Below are 20,054 nucleotides of genomic sequence, written 5' to 3'. Positions count from 1 at the left end.
GCCGGGAGTGAACCCCTGCTGTGGTTTGTTCTGCTCGGGTCCCCAGACCCGGTTCTTCCTCTTCCTCCGAGCCGGACACCCGGGCTGGCTCATGGCTCGTTTGCCTGTTTGTCTTTTTTTTTTCCCTTTATGAAAGAAAGAAATTCCCTTTGTGAGTTTTTTTTTTTCACTTAGCAGACCTCTATGGGAAAACTTTGCTTTTAAACTTTTGCTGAAGCCTTTTCTGGTTGATGCCGTTGCTTGTTCAGTGGTGTGGTTCCCGTCCTCTCCGTGCTGGATGTGCTGGCTGGCTGTTCCTTTGGCTTGCTCTGCCTTCCAAGTGTGCTTTAATGGAGAGGTAGGATTGGGAAAAGATAAAATACGAGAACATGAGGCTATTTTGTGTCAGCTTCTCTAGCGGCATCACGTTAACGAAAGAGGAAAGAAAAGAAAAAGTGATCAAGTGGAGCTCAGGGCGCTTTGCTTTGTTGGAGACAGAAAGGGAAAACTGTTATGAGGGAGTGACTGAGATTTTGTTTCACTTTATTTCTCTTCTTTTGAAGCTGAAAGATAAACCAGCGTTTTGAAACGCTTTGGTTTAAAATGCCAAGCTCCTCATTTTCTCTTCAGCTGACTCCATTATAAAAAAAAAAAAGTTCTTTTTAAAAAAAAAAAAAGTAGCAGCATTTCTGCAGTTGTGGAGCCAGCAGCAGTGGTGTGTGTGGGCAGAGAGGCCTTGCTGCTCTTCCATCAGCCGTTCCTGCCTCGTCTCTGTGGACTATAAAATTAGAAAGGCTCCGATGTCCGTTCAGTCTGATGGCTGGGTAATGTGGGCTGTGGAAATCAGGAGCTCTCTCTGAATTAGCTGCTGTGCCGCTCGTGGCTTGCTCAGCCTGTGGGTTGTGGCCTCTGGTGTATAATTGAGGAAAGTAAATGTTCTTTAAGAAGCCTTAAATCTATTACCCAGGTGTGTGCTTGTCCCCTGGGCACGTGTTGGGGGTGGGAGCATTTCTGTGAGCAAATGATCTCTGTCCTGCTGATGGTCATAGCCTGCAGTCTGAACTGTGCAGCAGCTTGGAATCACTGAATAGCACGGGTTGGAAGGGACCTCTAAAGCTCTTCTAGTCCAACACCCCTGCAGCAAGCAGGGACATCTTCAACTAGAGCAGGTTGTTCAGAGCCCTGTCCAGCCTGGCCTTGGACACTTCCAGGGATGGGGCACCCACAGCTTCTCTGGGCAACCTGTGCCTCAGCACCTTCATTTCAAGAAACTGCTTCCTTATATCTAATCTAAGTCCCCCTCTTTTAGTTTAAAAGCTTGTCCCACTTAACTTAAAAACTTTAAAACTTCCAAGAGTGGTCCACGCTTCCTTCAGGTTCCCTGTCCTTTTCCTCCCCTGGGAATGGCCCAGGTGACTTCTTCCTCCTCCCCTGGAGCTGGCTCCTTGCCTTTCCCAGGAGCTTTCATCTTTCTCATTCCATTTACTGTCCAGGAAGGCTCTTATTTGTCGCCTCTTCCCTGAGTTTGGTTTTTGTGCACAGTGACAAGCCCAGCCGTGGAGAGCACAGGTCTGTGGTGAGGGACAGAGCCAAGAACAACTGGAACTGGGTGTAATTGAGAACTGTCAGCTTTGCAGCGAAGGAGGGTGTTCAAAGCATGTGGCTTGGGGTAGATCCTTGGATAACACTGAGCGGAGAATTGGATCTTGGAGTTCTAAAGAAAGTCAGAATGTCCAAATCCTGAAGAGTTTTGTTGGCTGGAGCCCAAAGGTGAGATGGCAGGAGGGCTTTGGGTGGCTTTTCTTCAGAGATGCTGCTGCTGTTCTGCACCATCTGCTGTGGTTGCTGTTTCAGAACAGCTGAAATATTCAGGTCCTGGTGTTTTGGAGTAATCTGCTTGTTCCAGGTTTCTTGACCTTCCTTCCCTTGGAAGTGGCTGTTTCCTGAGGGGTTTGGCTGCAGTGCCCTGGAGGGACCAGCAGTGTCCTGTGAGGAGGTTTTGGGGGATCAGGAGAGCAGTGCAGAGAGCAGTGTGCCCACCCAGGTGTCAGGAGCACTGGGAAGCTCTGGGCTGGGCTCAGGCAGTGCAGGGGCATCCAGGAGGAGATTGGAATTTGGAGATAGGGAGCAAATGCTCACCTCAGCAGTGAACAGCACAGACAGAATAACTGCTTCTGCCCGGCGTGCCCTGGCTGGATGTACTTTAGGCAGTTTCTGGATGAGCCTGTGGGTGAAATTCACTGTTTCCTTCCCCAAATGTCCTGCCATCCCCTTGGGCCGTTGGATCTGCTGGTGTTTGCCAGATATTGGCCTGAGCTGCTCTTAAACTGCAGCTGTTTTTGCAGGTTCCCAGTTACTGCACAGTTGTTCTTACTGTGTTTATTTTAGTGGTTATAAACTGATTTTTAAAAAGGAGTTGGAACTTGAGCTGGAAAGTCTCCTTTTTCTTCTTCCCTTCATGATTTGGTTGGGAAGCTGCACCAGGGGAGGCAGCAGCTGATCCCTTCAATATTGCCCCCCTCCTTTTATACTTTGAGTTTTCTGAGCTGTGGTTTCCCAGGGATTTGGAGGTGGTTGTCCTGTACCTTGATTTTAGTAGCAGACAGATGGTTGGGGGGGTTGTCTGCTCTTAATCTGGTAAAATTAGGAACTTGGCTAAGGAGTAAAAAGCTTGAAGGAGACTTTTCTCATAACATTTTGAAGGTTTGCATTCAGAGCTATGTGTTTCCTTTTCTTAAAGACACAGAAAGCAAAAAGCTTTTTAATTATTGCAGTTATTTCAAATTGCTTTGAGGTTCAGAGTGTCATTTGGAGCTAGAAGGTGCCACCATTGACCAAAAGAGTTGCAGCATGACTGTCATCCTGCATTGTCCAGGGGCAAATCACCCTGATTCACACAGTGGCTTCAACAACTATGGGTTGAAGTGTAGGTAATATTTATCAAAAGCAATAAGTGGCTTTTGGAAAGATGTAAATTGAAGGAGAACCCAGTGTGGTTAACTTGATCCTCTGCTCTCACAGTAATAAATGTGGGTTGCCTGATCTTTGCTTCCTTCTGTTTGTTTCAGAACAGTTACTTTTTCAAGTTAAACTGAAATAGGTGCTGGAAGTGGTGATTAATCACTTCACTTGGAATATAATCCATGTCTGGGAAGAGCCAAGGGCTCAGTCCTCCTGATCTCCTTTGTTAGAGACAGGCTAGCTTTTTTCCCCCCCTCCCTCCCCTGTTCTGTGTTGAACATTAAACAGTGATTTCTATGCAAGAATTTTAAGAAAAGTCTTTCAAAGCACTTGAATGACCAACTAGGGGCAGCTGGGAAGGGGTTGCCTGGGAGATGCTGCCGAGAGCAGCTCAGGCAGGGTGTGACAGCCTGGAAGGAAGTGAAGGAAGGCAGGATGCTGCTCTGATCTTCCCAGCCTCCCTGCTGAGTGCAAGAGCGGTGGTCCTGCTGCTGGGAGCTCGGGGGATGCAAATGTGCCTGAGTGTGTGAGCACAAGAGCCTGTTCTGCTCTCCACGGTGCTCCTGCTGCAGGAGTGAGGTGCAGCTGGCCCTGCACAGCCCAGCTGGGAGCCTGCTCTGGGATCAGAGGCTGCACTTTGTCCCACACTCTGCAGTGCCAAGGTTTTCACTGGGAAGTGAAAGGTGTTGCCTCCCGGGGATGTTGTAGCGCTGCAGCATCCCCAGAAACTCGGGTGAAATTCTGTTACATCACTTTAAGCAATCTCAGGGCAAAGTTGGGAGGTTATTGCTTGTTCCCTTCCTCCTCTGCAGAGCTCCTGCTGTACTGGTTGTTCCTGTCTTCAGGTTCGTGTCCAGGGTCCAAGTGATAATTGTGGGGAAATGCTGAAATACACCTCCAGAAATTAAGAGAATATTCTGTTTTACACATTCAGTGTGGTGTTCCATGTGTAATGGATTGCTTTGCTGGATGCTGCTCAACTTGCAGCTCTGAGTTTGTCCTTGTACTGTTCCAGTGCCTGCTTAGGATGAGTTCTGCTTGGAAATGGGAGTGATTTCAGGCTTTGGAGAATGCAAATAGGATGCTCCAGTTAGGTGTTGGCAAACTGTCCTGTCTGGAGTTGTGTGGGAGGAGAAATGGTTTCTTGGTTGTGTGACCCCAATGGGGAGAAGAGCAGCTGGGGTTTAACAAACTGCTTAAAATTATATAGGCCCCCAAATTCTCCAGAGACATCTCTCCTTTCCTAGAAGCTTCCTTTAACAAGCTGATTTCTCAGGCTGATTGCTTGCAGATGAGATCATGCAGTGTGTGTTTTGCAGGGAAAGAATCTGAACTTCAAGGGGCGAGCCAGAATGTTTTAACACGCAAGTCACATGCCCGGTGTCCTCATGGCACACACAGAACACCAGAGGCTGTGAAACAGCCCAGCTCAGGGCAGCTTTGTGCTCCCACAGCAGCTTCCTGAGTGCAAAGAATACCCAGGGATGCTCTCGAGTGCTGGGGCTTGTTGCTTGGACAGCAACAGGAGATGATGGCAAGGAAGTATTTCATCTTTCCTTAGCTCTGTTTCTCTCCTTAGTGTGTGTGGTGTTGGGATAAGCCCAAGCCAGGGAAGGCTCTCATCTGCCTTAATTCCTCAGACGTTTTTCTGCTGGCTTCAGCAAAGGAATTTGTGTAGAATTGATGGTGTTTTTTTCTGTTAATGCATGAGAACATTCTGAGCAGGGAGGACTCGATGTAAATGTTCTGCTGCAGAGGATCCCAGCAGTCTCTGGTGCCTCTCAAAAGGGATGCTGGTTTCCATTTCTCATGATGGCAACTGGGTTACTCTTCCAAAATAATCACAGCCATCATTTAGGAGTGTTGAAAATTAAGCAAAGCTGTTCTGAGGTGATGTTGGGTGGTGTTCCCAACCTAGGGAGCTTTTCTTGCCAACAGCTTTAAAATACAACCTGTTCTCACAGGCAAGGTAAGAAGGCACCTTTCTGATGCCAGAGCCTCTTTGTGCCTAAAATCACGTCTTCCAAATCAAGAAGGTATTAATTATGCAAAAATGGACTGGGGGAGGGAGGAGTTTTCATTGGTTATGAAAATAGGAGCCAAAGAACCACTTGTTTCCCAATCTCTTTAAAAAAAAAAAAAAAGTAAGCAAAATGATGTCTGACTGGATGGGGAAAATTTCAAATCCCAAACTTTAAATTTATCAACATTTTATGCAACTTGAAGACAGGAATGTGTAAGGCAGGATGTGTTAAAACCTCCTACTACTCCACAGTCACGTTCTTCTGCCTGTAGGGAAGTCTCCTTCTGTGGGTCACTCCTGTGGGCTGGCTTTTTGGAACAAATCCTTGAAAGTAAATCTTAGAGGTGAGCACAGGCTTGGTGTTATTTTGTTTTCCTGTCATTTAAGCATGTGTGCTCTATGGGAGTTTAGCAGAAGCTCTTTCCAATTTATAACTTCCCACAGGTATTTTACAGAGGTGGAAAGTCAAGCACTCAAAAGTGGGAATCTCCTGTATGCAGGCTCAGCAAACTTCATTTGGCTTCCTTGTGAGTGTGTAGTACCATGCAAGTATGACATATACTGAATATCTACTTTCTAAGTCGTATTACTTTATTCCCTAAGTAAAATAGTTGTGAACATAAGCTGCTTTGGTTCCATGCCCTTACCATAATCCCAGGAGCCTCCTCCCCGTGGAAAGCACTGGTAGAGCACTTGTTGCTCTGATGGATGGCAGTGAGGGTGTGTATTTTTTGTAGCAGCTCAACCATTTCATTGTTCCCTTGGCTCCTGGATGGGATCCTGCTGGGTCTGTTCACGGGCTGTCTGTACCCCTGGAGCCTGTTTGAAGGTCATCCTGCCTGGGTGCACATGGGAGGTGATGGTCTGTGCTCTGAAAAGTGCTGCTCAAACCTTGTTTTGTCCATGGAGCTTCAAGTGTGGAGCTGTTAGAACACCAGCCCACTCAGAACTAATGCTTGCAGAATGCATGACCAAGGAATTAAACTGGGTGGAGTTGTTCCAAAATTTGGATTTGAGGCCTGTCTGCTCCTAATGCAGCAGCTCTGGGTGTTTGCTTGGAAGTGCTCCCAGCATGGATGATGCTCTCCTGACCTGATCTGACTTTTCTTTTTTGATGCTTAGGGTGCTGTGCTCAAATCTGTCTGCAGAGCTCTGCAGTGCAGAGCTCCAGTGCCTGATGAACCTGAAACAAGTCAGCTCCTGTCAGGAGATGGCACAGAGATGGTGGTGCTGTGGGGGATGGAGGAGGGGCAGACAAACAGAGTAAAAGTTGAGTTTCTTCCCCAGGACTGTCCTGTGTCCTGAGGCTGCCAGCTGCAGTTTGGAGGCCAGAGGAGCAGGGCGGGGTATTTTCTTCCAACCAGATGAATTTATGCTGTGAAAATGAGAAGTTAGTTCAGTTTCTCTGGGAATAGCATTTAAGGTGTTAAAACGTCCCACCCATCGGAACGAAGAGCTGCTCAAGAACAAGCCAATACAGAGATGGAGCCTGCAGAGTTTGCAGCTCTTCTGCTTCCTTGAAGGATGAGAGTCTGGGCATGTTTTTGTTGCATTTATCATTTGGTTGTGGTGTCAGTTCATTTGCGTTGCCTTCTTATGGAGAGCTAAACTAGCCAAGTGTCAGGTTTTGTTGTCCATCTCTGTTACTGTTATGTTATTTCACTTGTGCTCGTTTGTTTCTGTCTGTCAAAAGGTAAAATAAATTAAATACTGCAGCAGGAATAGCTGGAGTACCAGTATTCTCCAACAGGAAGATGTCAGTGTTTTTCAGGCTGTTTCTGTTCCTCCTGACAAGGTGTCACATCTTCATGCTGGGTAGTTTGGTCTTCCAGGAATCTTTATCTTTTATTTCTGCATTTATAGTGGAGCTGAGCTGGGGGTGCTGGGGTGTTACTTGGTGGTGTTTTTGGGATGAGGTGCTGGCCATGTGCACTGTGATTCAGCTGCTGAGGAGAGCAAACCAGCAGAGCTGCCCTGCAGTGAAGCTCCTGCACTGTTTCCTTGGATGAGGGTCCCAAAGCTGTGAACTCATCTTGTGGACTTTGGTTTTGAGTGCATGTGCTTTGCATTAGTCTGGATTGTGATGGCTTTTCTAATAACTCAACTTCCCAAAGTGTCCTTTCTATTTTCCATCAGTTTGATGACTTCCACCTACATATTTAGCTAGAAGCAATCTTATATTTTCTTTTATGTTTTGGGGCAAACTGGACAGAGCTTTACTCTGAGAAAATGAGCTTTGCTGGCCAGAGTCATATGCAGATACCATGGTCAGTCCTAGAAGCACTATGGGTGGATATCAGGGAGGAACAGCATCAATGGCAGATTCCCTGGTGACCAAAAACCCTCTTCTGTCTTGGTGCCTGCTGCTGCTTCCCCATCACCCTCCAGACAGCACCTCATGGAGACATGCTGCCTTCTTCCCAAGGCCTGAACCCACCAGTGATGAGTGTGGTTCAGTCTCTGCTGTGGCATTTTCTGGCCTCCTCCCAGCACTGGAAGGACAGCAGAGAGCAGCAGTGCTGCTGAGGCCTCCCCAGAGTAAAGACTTCGAGTGGGAAGTGAATTTTCTGGTCGCTTCTAACATCTTGGGAACTATTGGCCGTCTTGCTTTTAACCTGTGTTCTTGGATTATTGCAAGCTATTGTGTTTGAACACATAGCTGAGTTAAATGCCAAAAAGAAATCTCTTCTGGTGGGTGTTAATTTGTGCAGGAACAGTGTGATATTTGTGTCTTGACCCTGCGTGGGACCTGTGCAGCACATCAGGGCTCAGGTCCTGCTATTCCAGAATTCCTGCCAGTACAGAGTTAGCCCTCCTTGTCTCAGTGCAGGCATCTTTGCTCACCAAGCTCTTAAATATAATCTGGAAAGATCTCTTCAGAGAAACTCGATGCAAGTCTGTCGTCTTGGCAGTAATTACTCTGCCTCTTCTCCTTTGCTGTCACAGAATGATGGAAACACAGATATCTGGAGGTCTTTGGCCTGACCTCCTGCTTGAAGTGGGACTGTCTCCAGCATGTGATCTCCTCAGCCATGGCTTTGTCTGGCCAAGCCCTGAACACGTCCGGGGATGGAGCACTGGACCACGTCAGATCAGCTTTTGTTTGCTTTTGCTTGGGAGTTGTACCCAGTGAACCACCCTATAGTGTGGGTTATGCATTTAGGTTGGAATTACCTCATCCTGCAGGTTTAAAAACATTTAAGTGAACTGTTGGGAAATGTCCCAGTAGGGCTAATAATGTAATGTGTAATGTATCCCAATCCTTCTGTCTTTTCCGTGCTAGTACGGGAAATATGAGCAGACCCTCGTGCTGTTTGTGCAGGGGAAGGCAGGGATCCCGTTAGGTGGTTTTCCCATGTTTGCACGGGGGATTGCAGGTGAAGCAGTTGCTTGTAGGACATTTGCTGGAATGAGCTCATGGGTGTTTTCCCTTGGGTGTTACCCCTGGTGTTTGTCAGGAGGAGCAGGATGAGCACCGTGAGCTTCCTTTGCCTTGTGGGATTGGTGCTGCTCAGTGTGCTCAGGCACACAGCTGCCTTTTTATCCACCTCCCTCAGCCTCTCACTGTGGGAGGAGAGGGTTTTCCCCAGATTCTGCTGCAGTTATTTCAGAAACCCCCCCATGAGAGGCCATGAGATGTGCTGGAGCTCACATCTAAGTTACCCATCACGGTCCTGAGCATTAATGGGAGCACAACAGCTCTACATCTGAGGAGTGAACTTCCTTCCCACATGCCACGAGCCTCTGGACACAGTGGGTGCCCAGGGATGGCATGTAGTCAGGCCAGACCAGAGGCCTGCTGCTGTGCCTGGGCTGGATTTCTTCAGGCAGAACTGCAGATTGCAACACCCTGGTGCTTGTGTCAGCCAGGAGGCCTTGCTTGGAAGGGAAGTGGCTGAGATGGAAGGAGCTGCTGAGGAGGTGGAAGCTTCCCTAGCCAAGGCCTCTTTGCTAGACTCCAATCTGGCTGCATCCCTGGACTCTGCATCCCCTCATGTAACAGGGACATTCAGAAATGGTGTGTATGCTTCATGGGCACTGAAAAGGAGAGTTCCTGTGGCTGGTCCTCATCTTCTGCCTGGAGATTCGTGATTCCTGATCTGTCTGCACTGCCTTCTACTCTGGAGATTCACTTTGTGTTCCTGTTAGAGTGCAAACCAGCCCTGGTGTGAGCTGAGTCTGGTGTGTGGGGTGAGCAGCAGTGTCCTTGGGCGGATCATGAAATCTCACTTGGAGAGGGGCCCTTTGGTATCCTGTGCATCTGAACTGCTCCTGCCTTTTGTTTCCATGCCAGAAAGGGCAGCCAAAAGGTCTGGGAGCACGGGCTTCTGTGTGCTCTGGTTATTTGAAGGTGCTGGTCCTTGCTGAGGAATCACAGAAATGTGGTGATCAGTGTTGTCAGCTGCTCTCTGTGTGTGCTCCTCCGGCCCCAAGTGCAGGGGTCAGGTTTGGGGTTGTGTGGCCAGAGGGTCCTGGAGCAACAGCTGTACTACAGGGGTGTCAGCTAGAGGCTGACAGCTCTTTTGTTACCACCAGTTCTTCCCTGCACCACTTATTTTTGGTTTTTATGGGGAGCTGTAATGGCATTGCTGCCACGAGCTGAGCTCTGCCTGTTCCATGGTTCAGCTGGATTTGTGTCCCTTGCTGGGAAAAGCACATGGCTGGTGCTGAATCCCTCCCTTCCCACGTGCTGTTCCTCCTCAATGAACCTTAAAGCCAGTGCTTATGGTTTGCTTGGTTTCCTGCTGTTACTTTCCATGTCTCTGGAATAAAATCTCCAGTGAAAGAAGCTGATTAGCTTTTCTCTGAGCTGAATTTGGAGTTAGTACTCAGACACTGGTCTTCAGATCCCCACAGCTTGTAGTTTTGAGATGTAATATGCCAACATAGATTCACCTGGGAAACTTCTGGGAGGGAGGAGCAGACATGGGGAAGTATCACTGGGGGTGAGATAGCAGGACTTGGTCCCCAGCAGGCCCAGGACCTGTGTAGCTCTGCTTGTCAGAACTCCTTACTCCAAATTCATTACAAGGAGGGAGAGCAGAAAGAGCTGCCTTGCTGCAGTGGTGGGGAGGAGCATGTGAAAGATAATGCTCAGGATGTTAGATGCTATCTAGTGCTTCAAGGAGAAAAGTCAGCTTTGAAAGAGGCCTTGTGCCTGCTGAATATATCACCTGCTTCCAGGGATTAGGTGTCAAAAGCCCAGAGCACAGGTTTTCCAGCCTGTGGGAGTTGAGCCCTTCCTTGACATGGCAGTGATCCTCATCTGCAGCAGGACACCAGAGGGTTCTTGGCTCACTGTGCAGACAAGAGAGAGGCTGGAGACGTCCTGCTTGGGCTGGTCCTGGTGTCCAGGGAGAGGGAGGGATGTCTGTTTGCAGATAATGGTTTTCTCTGCCCTTTTTCTCACAGTTGCGTCAGAAAAGATGGGCAGGGAGAGTGTTTACTGGCATGTCCTTGCTGGGCCTCAGTGCCAGGAGCTCATTCCTTGTCTGGTTGACGTGTTCCCTGGGCCTTTGTCATTACAGCAGCTAAAGCTGAACTGATCTCACTCCCCTGGTTCTGACCTGGGGCTGCAAGTACCCCCTTCCTTCACTCTCACCACCTTTGAGGCAGCCCATGATGTGGCAGCTGGGACAGTGTTGTTTAAAAGACAGGGCAAACAGGAGGCTGCTGCTGTTTGGATCTTTCCTGGTAACATGAAAGCTCTGAGTGGGATTTTTGGGGCTGCAGTTGTGCAGATTTTTTTTGTTCCTCCATTGCCACCTCCTCAGCCATTCCCTGATGAGGGAGCTGTGGTGGCAGAGCAGTGCTGAGGCCTCTGCTCCGGTGTCCCAGCAGGACAGAGCAGTTGCCTGGGTGCCCAGAAATAAGCAAGTTGGCTCAGCTGCAGAATTTCATCTGTTGGGGGCATCTGTCCCATGGCTGGACCAGAGGTTGTCCTTATTTTGGTGATTTGGGAAGGGACTGAGGGGCACAGGAGACACCTGCCCACAGTTGCTCTGTGGGCTTTCATCATCTCCTTTTGGAGCAGGAAGAGCTGCTTTGGCATAGGGTGGGAGGCATGTGGAGGGTGAGTGCTCCCCTGGCATCCATCGTTTTATGGGTTTAAACCACTTGGGAAGGGTGTGTCCCACATCAGGTGTCTGTAATGTCACCACATGCACTGTCCTGTCATCTCTGAGCCTCCTCCTGTTACCCTGCAGAGCAGCTCTAGTCAGCACCTGGTAAGGGTGGTTTGTCAGAATATCCTGGAGGATGTCACACATGTGTCTCAGACTTGCCCTCCCCACTATGCCAAGCCCTGCCCTGCTTCCCTCTTTTCCCAGGTTGATGGCTGGAAGTGGATTTCTCTGCAGTGTCAGAGCTGGGCTGAGCAGATGTTCAGCTGGGTGGTGGGAGTGAACACTCTCACACTGTGGTAAGGACAGGACAGGGCTGGAGGGTGTAAACAGAGCACTTTTACAGCAGCCTTCTGCGTTCCATCAAAAGTTCCTGGAAAGGTGAAGGAAGCTGGCTTTCACCACCTCTCACTGAAAGAATAAAAAGCTTGAACACTGTGCAGGCCCAGCCTCCTCACTGGGACTGTCCCGTGCTCTTCACCTCCCGTGTCCCTGTTTGGCCCAAGGCTGCTCAGGTGATGGCCTGGTCCTGTGGGACATGACATGTTGGTGCTCACAGGATCACCAGCTCCTGCTGTGGCCTTCCTGGGTGAGGGCAGGTGGAATTCCTGCCATAGCCAGGCTGGGTGGGATGCAGGGAGTGTAAGGACCATGGAGCAGAGCCACTGTGGAGAGGCAGGTGGTGTTATGGAAACAGCCTGTTGTGCTGCTCCTGCTGCAGGAGAGGCCTGGCAGAAGGAGCCTTTAGGTGCTGTTTAATGAGCATGTTCCTTATTCTCACTCAGACACCTGTTCCCGTCTCACTGGTGGTAACTGGGGTAGTTCTCTGGCCACGAGGCACAGGTCTTGTCACTGCTACAGTGGGATTATGTAGCTTTTCCTCTGCAGGAGCCTTGTGCTTGGTACAGAGGAGGGAACCTCCCAGGTGCTCCATGTCTGTCTGGAGCTGTTTGTCTAGTTGTCTTAGTGCCAACATGATCATAGGTGTTCATTAATTTATTTCTCCAAGTGCCACCTGGCTTGGGGACAGCAAAAGGCAACTTCCCAATCCCAGTGTGATCAGCTCACCAGTTCATCACCCACAAATTTCAAATTCCTGCTTTGCTGCTCAGCATAGCAGGTTATTTTTAAGCACTGGGAGAAAAAAAGCCCAACACTGAAACCCTTTCAAGGCATTATTTTCTATTTTGTGAGTCCACCTCTTCTCTTCTTAGAAAACTTTTGGAACACTTCTGAGATTCATGATGCCATATAGATGCCTTAAAGCAAATAGTCCTGCATCAGGATAAAAAAGCTTTTTGTGTCTAAATTTGTATGTGGAATTTAGTGTGTGCTAATGGGTCTTCATCTGTTAATTGGATGGATCTTTTCCAAGGCCAAACACAGCCTGCTGGAGAAACCCTCACGGTGCCAGCCCTGGCCTGAGCTGGTTCTGCTCTTTTGCCTGTGCTGAGGAAAGCTGTTCTGTGCAAAACCAAAACAGGGTCTGTTGATGTTATTCCTGGTCCTTTGAGAAGATGACTTAGTGGTCACATGTGCTGCTATGAGGTCATTAGGAAGTCTCTCAAATACACAATTTGAGAAGCAGTGATGCTATTGCAGAAGTATGCTCCCTCTGCGATGAGAGATGCAAAACTCTCCAAAGTACTGCAGTTTGCAAAAGCTCCGAGTGGGATCTGTTATTGTGCATATTTGGGCTCATTCCAGTGGGGAAAAAAAAAAAAAAGGCTGTTTTCTGCTTTGCTTTATCCCTCGATTGATTAGTGGATGTGTACCGTGGGATCAAATTACATCTCAGAGGGCACCCAGCAGGGAGCCTGTTTCTGTGCTGAACTGCTCCAGTGAGGCTGACTGCAAGGTCAGCAGTTTTCCAGCAGTGTTTTGTGCCTCCACAGCATTGTCCTTCCCCAGGGAAAGGAGTTCCTCAGCTCTGTTTGTGAGTTGGGCCATTGCTCTCCCCAGTGCTGCGGGGAAATGAGAGCTTTCTCTGGACCCTGGGTGGTGCTTCTGTGATCTGCAGCTGCTTTGGGGCTTGTATTGATGTCACTCCTGGACTCCCTGTTCCTGGATGTCCAGCCTTTCCTTCTGCTACAAACCACCCTGTGTCCTCCAAAGGGAATTGTCTTGGTCCCAGCTTACCCCTGTATCCAGCTTGGTTTGTGTGCACCATCATGTTGACCATCCTTGTTTTGGGATGAGAGGCCTTGGAAGGGTGTTTATCCATCTCAGTGACATGCTCTTGGTGCAGGGCTTGCCAGGCAGGAAGGAGCCTGATACCTTCCCACATCCACCCTTCTGCTGGCCATGTGTTTCTGTCCCAAACCTTAGGGATTATCCCATCCCTCTGAGCTGATTGACTCACTCACACATGGGAAAATTACCCCAAGGGGGGGGAGGAAACAGTCTTCTACAGAGGTGGGTTGTGTGGCTGGGATGGGGTGTGGAGGCAGGGAGGAAGATGGGAGCAAGGTTCTCTGTGGTGATCAGTGACAGGACCTGAGGGAATGGCCTGAAGTTGTGTCAGGATAGGTTTAGGGTGGATCTTAGAAAAAGGTTCTTCCCCCAGAGCTGGGTTGGGCACTGACCAGGCTCCCCAGGGCAGTGGGCACAGCACCAAGGCTGCCAGAGCTCCAGGAGGGTTTGGATAATCCTCTGGGGCACAGGGTGTGACCCTTGGGGATGGACCTGTGCAGGGCTAAGGGCTAGAACTTGATGATCTTGGTGGGTCCCTTCCAACTTGCCATATTCTGTGATTCTATGTCTTCCAGCTCACAGCTGTATTTTCCAGTTGGGACTTAGTGTGGCACAGTGTGGTGCATGTCTGCTTCCTTTTTAGCTTTGGGTTACCCAGAATACCTGCTGCTTGTGTTGAGGCTTTGCTGTGATTCCTGCCTGAAGCTGCTGTAGCACATGGGAGTGTGAGGAAGGGCTGAATGGCTGCTGTCCCCACTCCTCAGCCTCCTGCTGTGGAGTCCCTGTGAGTCCTGCACAACACCAGCATCCACTTCCCACCTGAGCACTGCTGTCACAACCCTGCACTGCTGGCCCCAGGAGGGTGTTCACCCCTGCCAGGTGTCCAAATGGGACATCCTGCCCTTTCCTTGCAGGAGGCAGGCTGGCACCTGCATTTCCCAATAGGCAAGTCAGCAAAATCCATCTGCTCTTCAGTCTCCCTCTGCTGCCGTGGTCCCTGCTGCTGGTGCCCCAGCTGGGGGTGCAAACCAGTGCCCTCAGAGGGTGTTCCTCTCCAATCCCAGTGACCTTGTCACCCAGGTGAGCGTGGCCCCAGCCTTGTGTGTGCTCTGGGGCTCTCCAGGGGCAGTGGCTCTGCAGTGGAGCCCGTGTGGGCAGGGGCAGCAGCTGGTGCTGGGGGTGGAATGGCTTTGCAGCAGTTTTGTAGCCCCTGTGGCAGGCGTGGGGGGGTCTCCCAGGGTGCCACAGCTTGCTGGCCCCCCTGCCCAGCTCAGTGCCTCCATCTGCTGTGGTCCTGCTTGTCCTGCCACCTTGGAGCCCCAGCAGTGCCACCTGCCCCTGAGGTTCCCCCCAAAGTGCCACAGCCTGGTATTGAGTTCTGTACTTTCCCTCTCTTTCTGTATTTTTAGGAGGAAGGGAAGGGAATGTGGTGTCACACAGCTGTCTGACAGCTGCCTTGGTGACCTTCACTCCTGTGGGACCCCGACCTGAGGGCAGCAATAGGGCTGATCTGTTGTGCTGAGCAGGCAGTGAGCCCTGGTGTCACTGCTGGACTCTCCCTCTTTCGGGAAAGGCTTTGGAGGCAGAAGTCCAAACATCTGAGAAGTGCCCAGGGTTACAATAATTCTGTCTGCTGGACTTGCTTAATAAATGACTAGTTCTGTCTTTGCTTTTCACCTTCCCCCCATGGACAGCCCAGGCTGGTGGAGGGTGAAGGTGAGGATGGAGATGTTCCTGCTGGGATCCTCCCTGGGAGCACATGGCTGTGTTGGGCAAGAAGGTGCAGGCTGGCTCTGCGGTGCCTGGCCTGCCCCTGGGACTACACGGGCCCTGCTTCCTGAGCAGGAGAGCTGCTTTATGTTGTGGTTTTACTAAATGAATTCAAAGCTTGGCCTTCCTCCAGGCAAAGTCTGGGCCAAGTGCCAGCGGAGCAGCCCCCAGGGAGAGCACTGGAGCAAGGAGGGGCCAACAGCAGGGAAGAGCGGAGGAATCCAAGAAGGCAGATTTGCCTAGAAAACAGCTCTGTTTCCATCTGCTGGGTCAGGAGTTGCTATAGGAACTGGGATGATAGAGGCAGGGCCATCTCCTGGGCCTGTCTGTGTGTGCGGAGGGAGGGAGGAGGGAGGAGTTACTCAAGTTTGAACATATCATGTGTGCTGGTGGAAAGTTGCAAGGAATGTCGAAACTACAGCCTGGCTCAACCTGTGGAGCTCAAAAGAGACATGGCAGCTGTTCCCTGTGCTCAGCAGGCCCCAGGAGAGGCAGGTATGGTCCTTCCAGCTTAACCTGGCTCTCAGCTTGGGATCAGCTCTCCTCCCTCAGTTTCTGCCCTGGGATAAAGCACAAGCGCCTGTGGAGACTTGTTGGAAGTGGGGGGGTTTGTGGAGGTGGCAGTGCTGGGAGGTGAGGGCTTTTCTCTCTGGGTTGGCAGGGAGATGGTGGCTCTTTGCTCCCTGTTCTCCCTCCTGCAGCTGTGGGAGGGCTCACAAGTCATGGGTTTTCCCTCGGGGACGTGTGCCTGGGGACCTCCGGGACCTGCAGGGTCTCCTGTGGGCAGAAATGTGAAGGGGGCTGGTGGGGTTCTGGCCAGAAGTGGTTTCTGGGACTGTCCTGGGAAAGTGCACAGTGTTTGATCTCTCAGAGGTGCCTGACATGTTTCAGGTGTTTGATCTCTGAGGTACCTGAGATGTTTCAGGGCTAAGGCTGAGACAGATGTGCAAGAACTGGGGCTGGCAGCGAGTTGCTTGTGGACAGTGGGGAGTTGGAGGAGATGTGCTCCTGCCCCTGAGCCCCAGCAGCTCTTGCCCCAGATGAGTCTTGTGGCTGCACGTTGCCTGTGTTCCCTCTTCTCCCGAGGAGAGGCAGACCCTGTCCCCTCCTGAAGCACCTACTGCAATTTTGGGCAATACCAAACTTTCTCAGACTCCCATTTAGCCTAAAACACGGGAGTGTGACTATGCAGGAAGCTGCACCTGAGAATCCTTGTTGTTAGGGTTGGCCATGGGGCTCTCCAGTAGCAGTCCCTCCCGATAAAATCTGATTTAATTCCTCAGTAAACCCAATTTTTCAGGTGCTGAGAGCTTTCCAAAATAGCTGTGTTGCCACCAGAGCATTCCAGGGTCGGTCACTGCTCCACAGGTATTTCTTTAATAGGTTTGGCTGAAATTTCATCTGCCTTTCTTGTGTCACAGAGGATAATCTTTGTTTAAAAAAAAAAATAATAAAAGGTGGGTAGTGTTGTTTCTCTTCTTGAGAAGCTGCACAATAAGCTGCTGAAAACTGAAATGTGATCTCTATCCAGAGAGGCAGAGCTTGCCAAACTGGCTGGGATCACAGCCCACCTACTCAGGCACCATCTTATCGTGGGCACAGGAAAGCCCCAGAGCCTGAGGGCAGACAAATGTGGAATAACCTGCCCGTGCAGGAGATAACTTTCTGGTCACATTAATTCCTGGTTTGCTTATGCCTAACTAGAGGAAAATTTATATCCAGTGTACTCTCTTTTCACGTTAATGGAATCGCAGATGTTCTTATTATGTAGATCCACTTCCAATATTTTATTGAATTACTCCCACATTGCTCTGTGGCAATATGTCCCAGAGGCTTAATGTGCACGGTATGCTGTGGAATTTCATTTCCTTAGTTTTAATTTGTTGTTTTTTAATTTCAGTTCATTTTCAATATGGAAAAGAGGTAAAGGGGGTCCTTTTTTTTGGTCTAGGCATCATTGTTTTACATGTTTCTTTCCCCTTCCCCCCATCTCTTCTGTTTCTCTTGCTTTTCCCTCAAACAATCCTGGGATTTTCCTACAGCTACCTGCCTTCTGTGTAATTGCTAAATCTTATTACTTCTCTGTGGGCTTCTGTTTTCTGGTCTGTCTTGAGAAAGTGTGGTCAGAACCGGCCATTCTGCCTTTCCCGAGCTGTGAAATGCTGCTCGAGCTTTTTCTGTGTCCTTGGCTTTTCCTTTGTTTATAAGCAGAGCATTTGGTTTGATTGCCTGAAATGCATTGTGGTAAGCAAAGATCTTCTCCGAGCTGTCTACAGTCATGCAAGGTATTTTTGCTGGAGCGTTTAAAGTTAAAGGCAATTTCATCTCTGTCCATGAGAAGTTAAATTTTACTTGCAGAGTTGTTCTAGTGAATAGTAAACCCAGTGGAACATGGTGAGTGAGACCTGCCTGGAAATCCTCCCTGGAGTCTCCAGGCTTGATGCAGCGGTTTCAGGTGATCTTTAAGTGTTGCCACTCACTGCTCCATCTTTGCCAGGCACTTCATAAATTAAAGTTTAAAACCACTTTGGATCATAAGCAGAGTTTGCTCAAGCTGAATGAAGCAGCTGTTTGTACCCAGGCCTGGCTGTTTTGGCTTGGTGTGCAGGGTGGAGGTTCTGCTCAGCCCCTGGAGAGCTGGGACCCAGCGAGGTCACAGCCTGCCCTGTCCCCTGTGAGGCTGTGGGAGGGCAGGAGCACACCCCACTCACTGCAGGTTGGGATTTGGAGCCACTTCAGTCTGTGGGGCGCTGGAAAAAGCTGCTTCAAGTTTCATATCTTCCTGCAGCTGTAGGACATGGCTCTTCACATTTATAAACATTATTTGGTGTGACTACAACAGAGCCCATAGTGAGGGCAAGGGGCTGTGTGCCAAAAACAGGTGCTCTGAGTTTTATTTTTACAAACATGAAGAGACATTACAAAACTCATAAAATGTAGCTCTTGGTAGTGTCAGCATTTCTGAAGTGGTTTGATGGAGACTAGATGGCCAGTTAAATTAGTGATGCTCCAAAATCATGTTTCTGGTTTGGTTTTTGCTGAACTCTCTCAGGTTTTGGCTTCCACCCTTGCAAACAGCAGCAGCTCTCAGCTGGGTGTTGGGTATGATGTGCTGCTGGTTCTCTAGTGGTTGTGCAAAGAGTCCATCACCAGTAATCATGTTTTAGCTTTCAAACAGATTCCACTATGAGCAATTTGCAAAACAAAGGTTGTAGATAAGTGGCTGTTACTGTAAAGTCGGTGTTTTGAAAGTTAGGCAGTTGATAAGGAAAGCTGAAGAGAACTGGAAAAGCACAGCAAATATATCATGGGGCACTGAGAAATAATATCTGTATAACAAAATAAATTTCATCAATTATGTTTATATTGTTGGGAAAGGTTGAAAAACCCTACTGATTGCTGATAATAGAGAGAAGTAAAACATTTCCCTTGTTTGGGAAGAAGCTGGATGATGTCCTCACTTTTATGAGGATCTCAGAAAACCTCCCGTTGCACTGATAACCAGGGAGGGTGTTAAACCCAAGATAACATTTCAAAGCCTTTGAAACTCGAGCAACTCTGGAACCTGTTTGTTTAAAACAAATTGGCAAAGCAGCTTTCTGAATCCTGGCTGCCGATTTGTAATAAATCCGGGAAGACCAAAGGAGTTCCAGAAGTTTGGGCAAACATAAATGCTGCAGCAGTGTTTTAAAATAAGAGAGGGAGCAGGTAACCAGCAGGCAGTGGAGACCAGCCTCTGTCCACAGAGAGATCTGGGGGAGCTGGTGCATTTGTAAATCAATGCCACATTAAAGAAGGAGCATTCTCAGTGATCCGTGTGCTCTGATGGAAAGCAGATCACGTCTGAAAAGTCTTCAGATTGTGGTTTTTAATGAGATTCCTGTACCAATTGCCAAAAGGAGCTGCACTGACATCGTATATCTGTGTCCTGACTAAGGTCCCTGCTGTTGACCAAGTGCTGCTGCTCCCAGGAGGCAGAAGAGGCTCTGCTTTGGGATCAGGAGTGTGTTGGATCCCCTGGCAGAGCAGTGCAGGCAGGTCCCCCTCACCCTGGGACTGATCTCTGGCATATCCTTCAGGCTTTCCTAGGATGCCTCACCACTGCTGGTGAGCTCTGAGATGAAACACCTTCCTGAGCAGTTTTGGTGGTCTCTGATCTTTGCACATCCCCAGTCCCTGCCCTGTGCCAGGGTGGCAGTGCCTCAGTCTCCGTGTCGCTGACCAGCACCATGAATAAGCTGATTTAGAAAGTGCCACCTGATACCTCTCAAAAATAGTTACCAGTGGGAATGTGATCCCTGCACTCCCTAAGCAGAGGGCTGTGGAGTAGTGCCCAGTGTCAGTATGGGACAAACTCTCAGTTATTCCCTAGTTGGCTCATGAAGAAGCCAGTGGGAGTCGTGGCAAAATCCAACCAGAGCTGTCCCACTGCGGTCCCACTGGCTCTGGATGGAGCCTCTGTCTCACCAGTGGTGGTGGCTCCCAAGTGGTGACTTGGCAGAAAGTATTAAGTAATGTAATACTGAAATTTGACTTCCCTGAGCAGGCTGGTGGAGCCAGGCAGGGTGGTTTAGTCAGGACAAGAGAAGGTGTTGGGATACCCAAGAGCAGATGACCAAGAAGTCTCTTTACTGAGCAGGAGGGTTGACAGTGATTGAAATCACAGGAGTTCTGCCTTGGCATAAGGAGGGGTAAAGTTTTCCCTTTGCAGGCAGTCGAGCAGTGTCCAGGGAAGTGGGGGAACCTCCGTCCTTGGGGGGTTTTAAGACCCAGCTGGACAAAGTCCTTTGCAGGCTGTTCTGAAATTGGTGCTAACCCTGCTTTGAGTGGGAGGGGGGATTAGATGCTCTCCTGAGGATCTCCTCCAGCCCAAATAATTCTGCAACTTGGTAACCTGATCTCCTTCTGAATGCAAGTTAGAGTACAGTTAAGTAAAATGTTATGGTGGAGCCCCTTGAGGACAGGGAGGGAGGAAGGTGGTTTAGATTGAGTGCTCTTAATACCCC

General features: G+C 49.4%; 1 protein-coding gene across 1 annotated transcript in view; it reads left to right on the top strand.

Moving 5' to 3' along the window:
- Positions 1 to 247: 247 nt before the first annotated feature.
- The window catches only part of LOC103759656 (discoidin domain-containing receptor 2), a 60,739-nt gene continuing 40,932 nt past the window's right edge, over positions 248 to 20,054 (top strand). The window contains exon 1 of the mRNA XM_029960604.1: positions 248 to 337. Coding sequence (XP_029816464.1) covers positions 278 to 337 — 60 coding nt within the window. The 5' untranslated portion in view covers positions 248 to 277. The remainder of the gene's footprint in view (positions 338 to 20,054) is intronic.

The sequence above is a fragment of the Manacus vitellinus genome, unplaced genomic scaffold (assembly GCF_001715985.3).
Source record: "Manacus vitellinus isolate BGI_N305 unplaced genomic scaffold, ASM171598v3 scaffold_27_pilon, whole genome shotgun sequence".
Lineage (NCBI taxonomy): Eukaryota > Metazoa > Chordata > Aves > Passeriformes > Pipridae > Manacus > Manacus vitellinus.
Note: the sequence above shows the minus strand (reverse complement) of the source record. Positions and strands in the feature narration are given on the sequence as shown.